At 47.5% G+C, this 14,521-nt stretch overlaps 1 protein-coding gene across 3 annotated transcripts in view; it reads left to right on the top strand.

Moving 5' to 3' along the window:
• The window catches only part of SEL1L3 (SEL1L family member 3), a 151,574-nt gene that overhangs the window by 82,533 nt on the left and 54,520 nt on the right, over positions 1–14,521 (top strand). For all 3 annotated transcript variants that reach the window (XM_057309665.1, XM_026514543.4, XM_057309666.1), the window contains 3 exons: positions 6,309–6,441; positions 8,260–8,392; positions 9,931–10,071. In XM_057309665.1, the coding sequence (XP_057165648.1) occupies positions 6,309–6,441; positions 8,260–8,392; positions 9,931–10,071 (407 nt within the window). The remainder of the gene's footprint in view (positions 1–6,308; positions 6,442–8,259; positions 8,393–9,930; positions 10,072–14,521) is intronic.

The following is a 14,521-nucleotide window of genomic DNA, read 5'->3' as shown; positions in this document are numbered from 1 at the left end:
TCTCGTGATTGAGTTTGAGAAGTTCTTTGTAGATCTTGGATACCAGTCCTTTATCTGTAGTGTCATTTGCAAATATAGTCTCCCATTCCGTGGGCTGCCTCTTAGTTTTTCTGACTGTTTCCTTGGCTGTGCAGAAACTTTTAATCTTGATGAAGTCCCATAAATTCATTTTATCTTTTGTTTCTCTTGCCTTTGGGGATGTGTCATGAAAAAGGTTGCTTTGGCCGATGTCATAGAGGTTGCTGCCTATGTTCTCCTCTAGGGTTTTAATGGATTCCTGTCTCACATCGAGGTCTTTCATCCATTTGGAGTTTATTTTTGTGTATAGTGTGAGAGAGTGGTCAAGTTTCATTCTTTTGCATGTAGCTGTCCAATTTTCCCAGCACCATTTATTGAAGAGACTGTCTTTTTCCCACCGGATGTTTTTTCCTGCTTTATCAAATATTAGTTGCCCAAAGAGCCGAGGGTCCATTTCTGGGTTCTCTATTCTGTTCCATTGGTCTATGTGTCTGTTTTTGTGCCAGTACCATGCTGCAATGGACATGAGTTTTGTTGTAGAACAGAGTTCAGGAATAGGAGAGGCCTGGGAGTTCGCTTTGGAGAAACCGATGATGTGTGGCTCCTTCCGGAGCCTCGCCTGGTGCCCCGCTCTGCACAGAGGGCCCCAGAAATCGAGGGTTTGCATTATGGGATGTGAAGTCTGAAATAATACCTTCTCCTTTCTCTCCTGACTCCCACCCCCAACCCCAGGACGTTTTTGTCGAAAGATTGATTTCATAGGCTCTGTTTCATTCTCTGTGCAGGGGCTTCCTTTCACCATACATCCCGGTGACCTAGATGCTGGCACGAGTGAATTGTAGATGGAGAGATCACAGGGTGATCCAGGCCTGGGCCCGGGATGCGGGGAGAGAGACATATGCCTTCCACATAAAATTTAAGGAGGTGCCAAAAAACTCAGTAATTGTACCCGTTTGCTAGGGCTGCTGGGACAAAGCACCACGAGCTGAGTGGCTTAAACAACTGAAAATTATTGTCTTACATTTCTAGGAGCTAGAGGGCCAAGATCCAGTGTCGGCAGGGCCGTGCTCTCTCTGAAGGGTCTGGGAAAAGAGCTGATTTAGGCTCTGCGCCTGCCAGGCCTCTCTCCAGCTTCTGACAGCTCCTGGGGCTGTGGCGGCAGGGCCCCGATCTTCGCAGCATTTTCCCTATGACTGTGTGTGTGTGTGTGTCCTTCGTATTTCCCCTTCTGTAAGGACACCAGTCATCCTGGATTAAGTACCCATTCTGCTTGTATGGCCTCATCTCATCGAATTACACCTACCATGGCCCTCTTTCCAAATAAGATCACATTCCGAGAGTCTGGGGGTTCAGACTTCAATCTATGAATCTGGGGTGGGGGGAGTGACACAATTGAACTCCTAACAGTGATCATGATAAGTGACATTTAATATAATGTAAGAAATAAAAATTAATGTAAAGAAAATCAAAATGAACAAAAATGGAAAGTTTTAAGCAAATGAGAATCCGTGTGATCATATAAGATTCCGGAGAGGAGGACCTATTTTCAGGTACAGACCAATTCAACGTTCCACTTAAAACATTGAAATGATCCCTCACCTGGTAATAGGGGCAGTCCTCAGACCCGAGAGTGTCCCCGGCCACGGCCTCAGCTGCCCTTCCTATACTCCTCGGATCTCACCCATCAACGGAAGAACTGAAGATTTAACGTCGGGCCTACCTGGGATTCCTGTGGTTAGATATTTGGAATCTGACCCATCAGAGAGATTCTAGAGTGAGCCAAACCAGTGAACTAAACATCGGATATTTCAGATGGTTATAGGCATTCCTTTTTACTCTTTCTTGTCATGTAAACATGACGCCAGCTGCTGTCCCACCAAGGTGGTGTGGAAAGGTCAGTAATTAAGTGCTCAGAAGTGCAGTGCTCCACACAAGTGAGAGGCTGTTGGTGACACAGTGACAGGGAACAACTTCAGGCCTGTACTGCGTTTATCCTTCATTCATTCATCCAGTGTACACTCATTCACCCAGCGCCTCTACCACGCCCCTGACACAGTGCCGGCCTCTGCGAAGAAAATGATGAACGAAAAGAATACAGTCAGTCCCTAAAATCTAGTGGAGGAGACAAATCTTAAATAAATTCATAAATAAATATAAAATTACAAATAGTGGTGAATTCTGGAAAGGCATAGAATAGGGTAGTTTTGGAGGATACTCAAGGGGGTCAGAATTTATAGCAGGTCCCACGGAAATGACATTTAAGGTGATAATTACTCTAAGGGGGGGAGAGGGATAACTAATTTGAAGCTCTAAGTTCCCCAACTAAAGGACCGTCGAGCTGGAGCTGTTTTCTAATTCTGAGTGAGCTTTATTGAACAACTTCGGAGATTTGTTCGGACTGCCGGAGCTCCGCAGTAATAAACCTAGGCGGTCCCCTATGTCCAGATAAGAGTAAAGATAGTCTGCCAGCGTGTCTAAGGTTTCCAAGAGGGATGGCCTGGGCTTTGGAACTGTCTAGCTCAGCTTTTATGTCTGTGAAATTGATGACCATCAAACAGGGCACGCAGAGTACAAGGAAGCGTTGGCAATCTTTGTGCAACCACGGAGGATTTTAGAGGAGAAAAATGTAGAGGCTCTGAGGTGGATGGAGAGCAGGCTGGAGAGGTTTCCTATTTAGCTGCTCCTTTTGGGTCCCCAGACCCAATTCCAAGATGGGGGAGGGCTTCCCTCCTACCACACCAAGCAATTCTGAGACACCAGCAGGATGTCCAAGAATTCAACTCAACTCCAACACTGTCCACCCAGAGATAGCATCTGATGCCACAGGGGAAGGGTCAGTCCTATAGGACCAGTTCCAAGCCCCAGACTGGATATTGGAGGTTCCAATGACCTCCTCCTTAGGTTCGTTTGATTTGGGAGAGCAGCTCCCAGAACTCAAGGAAGTACTTACTTACATTTACCCATGTATTAAGGATCTGATACAGGATACTAATCAACAACCAGGTGAAGAGACACATGGGGCACAGAGCTTCCACGCCCTCTCCGGGTGTGCCACTGTCCCTAGCCTCCATGTGGTCACCAACCTTGAGGCTCTCACCCAGCCCTTTAGGGTTTTTATGGAGGCCTCATTACATAGTCATGGTTGACTAAGACGTTGGCCATTGACTCGTTCAACCTGCAGCCCTTGACCCCTCCCTGGAAGCTGGAGGGGTGGAACTAAAAGTTTCAGTCCTCTAGTCACATGGTTGGTCCACCTGGGAACCAGCCTCTGCCTTTGGATGGCGTCACCTTCTCTGATACAACCAAAGACATGTTTACTACTTCCAACACTTAGGAGATCCTAGGGATTTGGGGAGCATTGTGAGCCACGAACTGTGGACAAAGACCAAATACACATTTCTTTTTTTTTTTTTTTTTAAGATTTATGTATTTTAGAGAGAGAGAGAGGGAGCATGTGCTTGTGCATGTTGGGGGGAGGGGCAGAGAGAGAGGAGAATCTGAAGCAGGCTCCACACACCGATGCAGGGCTCAATCTCACAACCCCGAGATCATGACCTGAGCCGAAATTAAGAGTCAGACGCTTAACCAACCAAGCCACCCATGTGCCCCCAAATATATATTTCTTATAAACCACAGTGTCGAAGTTATATTATGATAATGATTTTTAAAAAAACCCAAAATTACAATCTAGTACCATAGGGACCAAGTAAATTATTGATCAGTTGAAAAATTCAGTTAAAGCAAAGATCCATTTAAAAAGATACTTACCATAAACATTTTATTTTAATTAAAAAACAGAAATGTACCTTCATCCACCAATCTTTCCAGATAGGGCCTTTCCTTTGTTAGGAATCTACTGATTGGAGTTCCCTGCGGTCGTTCTTGCATAAACGGCACCCAGTTCCTGTTTCTTACAAATGGAAAGAAAACAAAGACTTGTGAAATTATCAAAGCCAAGATACATCTAGAGTCCTTCCATTTTTTTCTAATCTTTTACAGTTGTCCTAATTCCACACTTTTTAATCAACCATTCTTTTCTGCGTCAACCCCAAAATATTCAACTTAATTGTTAGAGAGTGAACAACGCTTTCTTCCCGATCCATATTTTATTGAATGACGTAATAGTTCATTGAATTGTATAATTACAATGACCATACAATTGGCACCATCAGGCTTGGGAACAGGCACTTAGTCTTACTAAGCACGCGCTCCTACTAAGACGGCCGCAAAAGTCCGACAGCGGATTAGATTAATAATTATAACCGTAGTTAATGGTTAGGTGCCTACTATGTGCCAGGCACTGTTCAAAATGCTCTGTTTAAATATTAGCTTATTTAATCCTCACTACAAGCCGGTAGGTAGGTACTGTGATTATCTCTATTTAAACAATGAGAAGACTATGGCTCCGGAGAGTGAGCTCCAGCGGGGGAGCAACCGCACGTTGCCGGGATAGCCAGCAGGTGCGCTGGTGAGTCCGTTGAGCCGAGTTCCATTAAGAGAGCTTCTATTGTAGGACCTTTGTATCTCTCAAGTGCCAGGTATTAGTCGTGAAGGTGGCTGGCATGTTGTCTTTCTACGGTCTTGAAAAACAAAATCAATTCACAGCTCTCGGAGATAATAACTTTGTGGTCCCCGTGGAAAAGGGAAGGACCCTCGTCTTCTCATGGCTTTTCAAGCCTGAGATTCTGAAAAGAAAAATATAAGGAGAAGCACTCCTTTTCCATTTTAGCCGCGTTCGTGTAAAGCTGATCTCAAAGCATTCACTTCTGCTGCCGTCTGTTGATGTCGTCAGAGTCTCATTCCTTCTCCCTTTCGTCTTCCTCTCCGGCCAGGTGCACCTGCTAGGGTTCAGGCCCCTTGGTAACAGTCAGTACATCCCCTCTCTTGGGATAACCCCAAGTCGCTTGGCTTCTCTGCTCTAACTGCTGGTATCTCGCTCCGTCCCTGTTGGCATCACCCTGGCCCATTGCTCTCGAGGCTCGCCAGGCTCCTGGCGGCTTGCCTGACATTTTGTTTTCTTTCCGTCTGCTTCCATCTGCCCTCTGCCTTCCCTGGCTCTTTCCTCTTTGCCTGGCTTCTCACTTGATGCCTGTCTTGACCCCCTCCCCCCAACCTGCTGTCCACGTAGGCTCTGATCCCTGCTTGCTCCCCTATCCTATTTCAGTTTTTAAAGAGGCAATAAATGCGTCTGTTTAAAAAGGTCAAAATTATATGAAAAGATACACAGGTAAATGTCTTGCTTCTAGATCTGCCCCCAATCACTCCATCCCCTACCCCCCACGCCCTGGGGAAATACTATTATTAATGTCTTGCAGTATATACTTAACAGAGTTTTTTAAAATGCAAATACAGAAAAAGTATCATTCTCCCCTATTTTGGATAAAATGTATATGTTCTTTGTTCCACAATTTTGTTTTACTTTGTTTCACTTCATGAATTAGCGATCTCTCCAGGTCAGTACACAGAGCCCTCTTCCTTTTTTAAGCTATATATATATATATATATATATATATATATATATATAAAAGGCTCACATTTAAGGTCCATTGGATGGCTGCGGGCCAGTCCTCCCTGCCAGACGCCAGGGGCCGTCCAGTTGTTGGTGAATATAAACAATGCAGCAAGAAACATCTTGGTGTATTTTATTCATGCCGGCCCGTTTTTTCCCCTCCATTTTCCTTCTGCTCCTTCAAGTCTTTCAGGACGAGGCGGATTTCCAGCACATCACCTGTGCTCAGCTCTGGCGTTCCGCCTCTTCCTCCTCACTCCGAATTTTCCCTCAGTTCTTATCTAATAGGATATGTTGTTAGTTTTTCTTCACAGCCATCTTCTATCCATTCAACAAGGTGGGTTTTTTTTTTTTTCCTTTTACAGCAAAAGCATTTCCAATTAAGACTAGCAATTCCAAAGAATTCCAATTCCAGACAATTTTACCAATATCAAAAGCTGGCAGGTACGGAGTATTTACGATGGGCCAGGCACTCTGCTGGGCGTAAGCCTTTACATTTCACGAATCCTCCTAAGAATCTAATTATTGAGGAACTAATTTACTAATGAGAAAACACGGTCTCAGAGAAGGTAAGGGACAGGTCCAAGGTCACACAGTTGGTAAACAGCAGAGTGGGGATCCTAGCCCAAGTGTGTCTGACCCCACCATGGTCTCATCTGCTAGAACTCAGTGTGAAGGGCGTGAAGAAATTTGAAGGGGGTGGTAAGTCGAGGAGGGTCAATGAAAGAGTCTCTTTTTAAACGATCTGGTTCAGACCAAGAGCTCTCTCGATTCTTTGTAGCTTCAGGGAGGATTTCTATTATAATGACACCGCTGGATACTTCATTCTTGGAGGGAGCAGGTATGTGGCCGGCATTGAAGGGTTTTTTGGACCCCTGAAGTACTATCGTCTCCACACTCTGCGCCCTGAACAGGTGAGCCCCGAGCATCGAGAAGTTTCTGGGTGTTCGTGCATGATGGGTGTGTGGCTGTGGGACGTGGAACCTCACGTAAACAAAAGATTTACCCAAGCCGGACCTCGCATTGGCTCTGTCATCAAACATAATTAATATGGAGGCTTTTCCCCCAACAAACTCGATAATAGATTTCTGTTAAGGTTTGGTTCATTTAGTACTCATAAAATGGAAGCCATTTACTTCCTCTGTTTTAATAACTACTAGCTTAATTATAGAGTAGATTTTTATCAGGCGGTTGCCTATGCAGTGATTAAGCTAATGAAAGGAGAGAATCTTAGTTATCTGGGAGAGCTTCTCTTATGTGCTGTTATTTAACATTTCAGAAGAGGAGACACTCTAGCAAATTAAAATCTTGGTTCCGTTTGCTGCTCTCCTTACACACGCAGGCCTTGGGCTCCCACTGGGGTGGGTTGGCTGGACTTGTAGACATTGGAAGTGGAAGACCGAACCTATTATACTGTGACCCTCACCTCAAAAACCCACCCACGGATGGGCTTGTCCAGCTCTCCAGGCCAGCTCCCGCGGGGCTGGTGCAGGGAGACTGGGACTGCCCACCTTTACAGACGTGTCTTTTCTGCCTTGGTAAGGAGATCACCAGCTACCCGAACAAGGAACCTTAATGCGTTCCCATGACCCTGTGGGCTTCGTTCTGGGGAAAGCAGGGGTCGTTAGGCAAGGTAAAGGAAGAAAAATGCAGAACCCTACTGTCAATGGGTGCATCTCAGAGCCCCTACGGAGAGACCTTTATGAAGAGGAAAACAAAGAGATTAATGTATTCATTTTGCGGCAAATACTCCCAGAGCACCTGCTATGTGCTGGCCCCAATGCTGGGGCCCACAGTGATTAAGATGGTAGCTCTCCAACTTTTCTTCGATGGCCATTCACATAAGAAATCTATGTAATAAAAGAAAGAAAGAAAGGAAGAAATCTATGTAATATGAGTACACACGTACATGCACACACACACACATACATGTGTGTATTATCTATATGTATAAGTTATAAAACCGAAGCAAAGATTTTACTAAGAATACATGCCCTTCCCGTGTTAGATGCACTCTATTTTGTGTTCTATTTATTAAAAAAAAAAATCACTGCTGGTTACAACCTGCTGAAATAATTTCATGACCCTCTAATGGGTCACAGCCTGCATTTTGAAAACCAGTGAGTTGAGACAAGGCCTCTGTTTTTGAGAAGCTCCCCATCTAGGTCTTAAACACCGAAGTTATGAAAGCACACGGTCCGTGCTCTAATTCACCTGCGAGTGTTTTGGGTCACTGCGGTGGGAACATTCGAGTCCTCGCACACGTGGCGGTGGGGGGGGCTGTTAGGGAAGCCGTCCTGAAGCAATGACCTTGGACCTGACTCTTGAAGGTCAAGGAGGAGCCTGTCAAGCAGACGAAAGTGGGAGAAGGGTTCGCAGGCAGTGGCACAGCGCGGGGAGACCTGGCATCCCTTGGGGACCGAAGGAGAGAGGAACGGGATTGTGTAGGGCCAGCACGCAGCGAGGGGAAAGAAGTGGGTGGAGGCCTGGTCTCTGGGAAATCCCGACATTTAAGAAGCTCTTGCAGAGGAGAAGGTGCCACAGAAAGAAGCGAGAGGGAACGGGACAGAGCTGGTGTGCCCTTGAGTTAGACCCTCTGTTGCAGGGTCTGTGTGCTGGCAGCCATTGAAACCAACGGGAGAAGGAAATCAACAACCCGAACACGGCCTCAGAGGTATCGATGGGAGTTTGATGATAACTGTTGTTCATTCGACGTTCTTGCCTTCTCATAGATTGTTAATCCCTTCCTTGAGAAGCAACTTGCTGAACAGCTCCAATTATATTATGAAAGGTGCGCTGAGGTCCAGGAAATAGTGTCCGTGTACACAGCCACCGTACCGCAAGGGGGCGGCCGCCAAGAAGCATGTAAGTGCTGGGGGGCAATGTGAGGACAGCGGGGCAAGGTTTAGCTCGCGTATTTGTGTCAGCATGTTTGGCTTCTGTCTAACACGGGTAACATAGAATATATCTGACCCGAGCAGCAGGAACAAATACGACCTGGAGCCCCCCTACAGATGGGGGCGGATGACTGCGAACGTTCCACCCGGTCTCCCCAGACCAATGGCCAACAGGAGCCCACACCTGCCCCTTAGCCTCAACCGCATGCGATTCCATGTAAGAATACAAATGAGAGTGTGTTGAGCCTCGCATTGCATTCTTCCCATCCATAATGGGATCTTAGGCCAGTCTAAGAAAATAAAAGTGAAATGGAAAATAAATTAATCATTAGAAATGTTTCCCCATCGGTGCACTTTTGTCTTGGACCATTAATATCCGAATATTAGCTCTCAGAAATGTTGAACGGTGACTTTGTTGTTTGGGGCTTGGTTTTATTTTTTTAATCCTTGAAATTGATTCTTTCTGGAAGACCCGGTAATAGCCAGCAGAAGGAAAGAATTTAAAATGGACTGCTTTCAGGCCTGCTCCTATTTGCACGGGATCCTTCACTCATACAGGGTGTTCATTGATTATAAAAATTGGTTCCTGGCCTGTCTTCCAATATTCCTGCTTGGCTCTAGCGCTTATAAATGTCTCCGTGCTTGGAGCTTCTTGCTTGATCCGGCGGCACTAGAGTTAGTCACATATGTTCCTTCTGGAAGAGAAATTCCTATGGGGCCTTTGCCATCCGCAAAAGCGAGCTGACGATGGCAGTCCTGCCCACACATCTCACGCCCTCCAGAGCTGAACTTCCCCATTCCAGGCTGTGCAGGGATGGGTGCCTCTGGAACATTCCTCAGTCCGGTAGGGTTCACAGACCACGGTCTCAGGATGCGAGGAGACACAGTGATAGGTAAGTGTGGAAAGGCAGCCCTTCTGCAATTTAATTTAAGAATAGGCAATGCTGGTCCCCAGCTGCTGCGGGTACAGCTGACTCATCCAGAAAATATGATGCTGTCAGAAGAGGGGGAAGATATATAGGAATAGTAATATCCCAAACAGGAAAGAAACTGATTTTGATAACTGATGTAATTTCGGGAGAGAGACTCTGAGTTGGAAGGCCGTCCTCACATGCTGATCTGTTTGGTGGCCCTGGAAGGTTTTCCTAACATCCCTGCCTTGCCTCCCTGGGGGTCCTTATGCTTTGCTCCTCAGCTCACACTGCCAACAAAATGGCCTAGATATTGGCCTCCTGGGGAACAGTCCGAGGCCAGCTGCTCATTCTGTAGAATTATTCAACAGCCATCAGCAACTTTGGCACATTTCCCTTGGACATGGCTTTGAACGTGTGACCTCGGGGCAGAGGCGTCGTAGCCAATTTCAAATCCCTAATGGACCCAAACCAACATCCAGTAACATTAAGTCTGACCTCTTATTTCTAGTTCCTCTTGGGGAGGAGGGATTTAGAAGGATGAGACCTTCCGTGTCCTAAGGGGAGGGCTCTCTTGTGCTTCCCTTGCCTGTAGGCGACCTCCGGAACTCCTACCTGGACCTGAAGCTCAGGTACGGGAGACCCTCCACGTGCAGAGCCTTCCCCTGGGAGAAGGGGCTGAAAGACCGGCACCCCAGCTTGTTCCAGGCCTTGCTGGAGGTGGGCTTGTGGACAGGTAACTGTGTCTTTGCCTCGCCTTTAGACGCTGGTTGGGAAGGCCCCCTCTTTTCTAGTTCTGCTTACCCTCGTTGGTGACATACGCCCCAAAGTGATTTGTCACCCTAGTGTCCTAGGTTAACTTCACATTTAAATCCTGCCCTTGTGTGTCCACAACTCCCAGCGTATCTGTGCACATTTCCAACACCAGATACAAAAACAAATTTAGGAATCACTCCAGCCATTCTTTTAAAGCCAAGGCCACCAATGATGGCTTGCAGCCCGAGCGGGCCACCAAAGGCAATTGGTTTGGCATGTACATTATTGTCAATTTTTTTTTTAACTTAGTTGCTGGTATCCAAAAACTTGCATAAAAATGAAGAGGTTTAGCTTTTCTTGAAAACCCCAAAGATCTGGCAATGCCCGGCCTCCTTCCTACATTAGCGGCGGCTCTGGAAGTGAGAGCCGGCCCGAGTGTGTGCTGTCTATCCACAGCCCCCCCCCCCCCCAGTCCAGCATTTCCCACCTACTTCTTTCCTGGAGCTTACCTGCCTGGGCCCGTAGGCCCTTGAACTTGAGATCCTCGACGTGAAGTACACACGGTAAACGGCATCTCGGGAATCTGTCTGTATGTCCCAAGTGTGGCCAGCTACTGCTTAGGCCCATCGCTGCTCGGCTTGGCTTAGTAATGCCGTGCACGCTGTAGGGCCACGAGGGATCTTGAAATGACGCCAGTTAGGAAGAGGAGGGAAGCTGGAGGTGTTCAACCTGGGGAAAGGGATAGGGGGCAGAGGGTGATGGTAACTGCCTTAGTGGTGAGAGGCAACCCGTGGTGCCCCTGGGCATCCCACCAGAACCTTGAGGCAAGACAGTGCAGAAACGGACTTCTGCTGCGCCTGAGGACTTCCTAAGAATGAGATTCCCTGCTGCAGGCAGGACAAAGCGAGTCCATTCTGGCCTGAAAGAATCCAAACCATACAAGGTATTTCCTCTTTCGTTCATTTGACACTTGCTCAGTGTCTGTTCCGTTACTTGGCTAGATAAAATAACACAAGCTCTCTGCCCTTAAGGGACAGACTTGAAAACAAAGAAAAATGGTGATGCATTTTTTTTAAAGATTTTATTTTTATTTATTTATTTGAAAGAGAGAGAGAGAGTGTGTGTGTGAGTGGAGGGAGGAACAGTGAGGGAGGGAGAAGAAGGGGGAAAGAATCTCAAGCAGACCCTGTGCTGAGCATGCAGAGCCTGACGCGGGGCTCAATCTCATGACCCCGAGATCACAACCTGAGCCGGAACCAAGAGTTGATTGCTCAACCGACTGGGCCACCGAGGTGCCCCTGGTGATGCATTTTTAATAAAAGTGGTGGGAGTTAAGTGGTAGAGTCACAAGGAAGGGAGTGGTCAGGGAAGGCTTCCTGGAAGAGGTGACAGTGGGATTGATTCTTGAAGGGTCAGTAGGTGTTTGCCAGATAATCAGGGTATCTGAGTATCAGAGGCAGAGTAGAGGCAGAGAGATGGGAAAAGCATCGCCTTTGAAATGATGTGCAAGAGGTTTGGGAAACAGAGGAAGGCCTGGAGGGTATGATTCTGACTACAGTTCCGACGGCATCCTAAGAGTTTGGGCTTCACCTTCTAGGTGACAGGGGCCTGTTGATGGGTTTTAGGCAGCGGGTAGAGGTATGATCAGACTTGGGTTTCGAGGTTACTCTGGCTGCAGTGGGAGTTGGGGGAGGCCAATGGAGAGGTGTGTGTGGAAAGCAGTGAGTCCTTGGCTGTCTGTCGTCCAGGCCAAGGACGCGAGCCTGAATGGGACACGGTGGTGGGGACAGAGCTAAAGGGTGTCAAGAGGCTGGGTCTCGAGGATGTGTGGATTGCTTGGATGCGGGCAAGGAGGACAAGGAGCAGGAGACATGTGGAATCGGGTGACGGCATAGCCTCTGCCGCCTGGCGGCCTGTCTCCAATTTTAGCTTAGCCCTTACTAGCCGTGTGGTCCTGGGCAAGTTAGTCCATTTCCCTGCGCCCGTTTCCTCGTCTGTGCGATGGGAACGATAATGGTACCACTCTCCTAGCGTCGGGGTAAATGAACTGATGCATATAAAATAGTTGAAACAGAATCGGCCTACAGGAAGCTCAGTCCAAGCAGTGTTTCTCAACCTCGGCTCTAGTGACATCTTGGACTGGATAATTCCTTGTTGGGGGGCCGGAGGGGAACTTTGTCTTGTGCGTTGTGAAGTGTTTCGCTACATTTCCGGCCTCGACCCACTAGATACTTGTAGCGCTCTCTCCCCTCCCGTGACCCCCCTCTCGAGGTGTGAGGTCTCCAGAGTTTGCCAGCTGTCCCCAAGGAGGCCAAATCTCCGGACATTGCGAACCACTGCTGTGTAAGTGTCACGGCTGTCACCGCCGGGCAGAGACAGTCCCCCGGTTTCCGATGGGCGTGCTGGACGTGCGTGCTGGATGGGTTAGGCTCCATGCGCTGAGGCCACATGCACATCAAAATTGGCTGTATGAGATTTCTGATCATATTTAAATATAGTTTTACTGGGAACAGGAGTGAATCATTTTCACAACACATTCTTTTTAAAGTAAATACTCTCAATAAGAATGTTTTCATGTTATTTTTATAGCTCAGAAGTCTTGTTTATAAGAATTTAGAATTGTTTTGTTTTGTGTTTTTTTCTCCGTGGAGACCTGGAAATGGATTCTCATTAAAAACCCGAGTCATGAACTCCTGCCCCTCCCGATGTCCCGGGCCGTGGGGCCGGGGAGCCGTCACGCTGCGGCACCTAGCGTGTTCTGCTAACCCCTGGTAGGCCTCCGGGGGCTCCATCTGTGGTGAGAAAGGAAGCCCCAAAGCCAGATTTGCCACTTGGCGGCCCATTGCTGGTGCCGAACCAGCCCGTTGAGTCCTTCTGGTGCCAAGTCTGCTTAGAACAGCGCCAGGGTGCGTCTCCCGAGGAGCCGTATCTGCCATCACGGCCTCTGCCTCCCTCGGGCACCCAGCCACCCGCATTCCTTCGCTCCCTCCCGTTTGCTGCCGCCCAGGAGCAGGCAGGGAGAGAGGGCAGGAAGGGTGGGCGAGTCTCCGGAACGAACCTCAAGCCTGCATGCTGCCCTCAGCTCCTGTTTTTCTAGGTTACGCTGTCCTGTCCGTAAGGACCGGGAGCCTTCTGCAGAGGTCGGGCTCACACCTCATTAAAATTCATCTCTCCATCTGGCCCTGTGCCCTTGCCTGGGGCTGTCACAGTGTCTCCGGCTCACCCCGGAGAGACACTGCTGTTGTACATTGTGTTCAGTTTCTAACAAGGCTGAGCGAAATGCAGAAAATCTGACTTTGTAAATGGAGGTGAAGAAAACAAGTTTGCATTTTTTAAAATGTATCTTTACTCGGGTCTCCTATAAAAGGAACGGTCGTAGACCAGGGTGGCTAATAGATCCATTCCTGGTTCCTTCCAAGTTCATCTTGCCGTAAGTATCTAGCTGGCTTTGCAGCGCTTTGGACAATTCTAGGTAAGAAGAACTATGTCTACATTCTATTTTCTGCTGTTGCCCTGAGCTGTCCCGTCCTGTTGACTAGTAGACTTTATTAGAACATCCTCATCATATTACATTTTTCATATCTGAGATAAGCTCTGGGAATGGAGTCAAGTATCAAATGTTCGGTGCTTGGAATTCTGGCTGGGGGAACTCATTGGTGCAGGAAAAGAGACAAGGGATTTAACTGTGTGAGAAACTTCTTCGGTTGCTCACGTCATGACCTTCCATCCATTTGTTCACTCAACAGATGTTGACCAAGTGCCTCCATGAGCCAGCATAGAACAAAAATGGGGCCGTGTTTTGAACGAGAGTTTTTTTTGGGTAAATAGAAAGAAAAACGTCAGCTCCCGTTGTTCCTACCAAGGGAATTAATTTGTGGAATTATTTTTTCTCCTGGCATTTGGAAAGAAGAAGGCTACTTAAGACAGTGGCCTGTGATTTCTGGTTCTTTGCGACAGAGTCGGTTTTTGTCTTGGCAGCCTGTCTGCCCGTACACGGCTCACTCTGCTTCCAGGCCGCTACACGAGCGTGTCTCAGACCTCAGAGTGTTGTGTCCCCACACTGGGTGATTTCAGGCGGATCTCTGCTCTCTTGCTAAGCCAACAACACACTTTAAAGGAGTGATGAGAACATTACAGGGGGTCGACAATCGGAAGCATTGGCTTCATCCACAGCCAGTAGGGATGACAGCGTTCCCTGCAGTCTGCCTAGCGACCACCTCTCCATTGTTCCTGAAAGCTGTATTTTCTGACTGCAAAAGAAATTCACCAACTATTTGTACCCTCACTCTGTAAGGACGGTATTTGAAAATATTTTCTGTGGTAAAAATACATGTAATATAAAATTCTCCATCATAACCATACACTCTTCGGTAGTATTAAGTGTAGCCACATTGTTGCACAGATCTCTAGAACTTTCTCACCTTGTAAAA

The sequence above is a fragment of the Ursus arctos genome, unplaced genomic scaffold (assembly GCF_023065955.2).
Source record: "Ursus arctos isolate Adak ecotype North America unplaced genomic scaffold, UrsArc2.0 scaffold_9, whole genome shotgun sequence".
Classification (NCBI taxonomy): Eukaryota; Metazoa; Chordata; class Mammalia; order Carnivora; family Ursidae; genus Ursus; species Ursus arctos.
The sequence above is the reverse complement of the archived record's forward strand: the minus strand, read 5'-3'. Positions and strand labels throughout refer to the sequence as shown.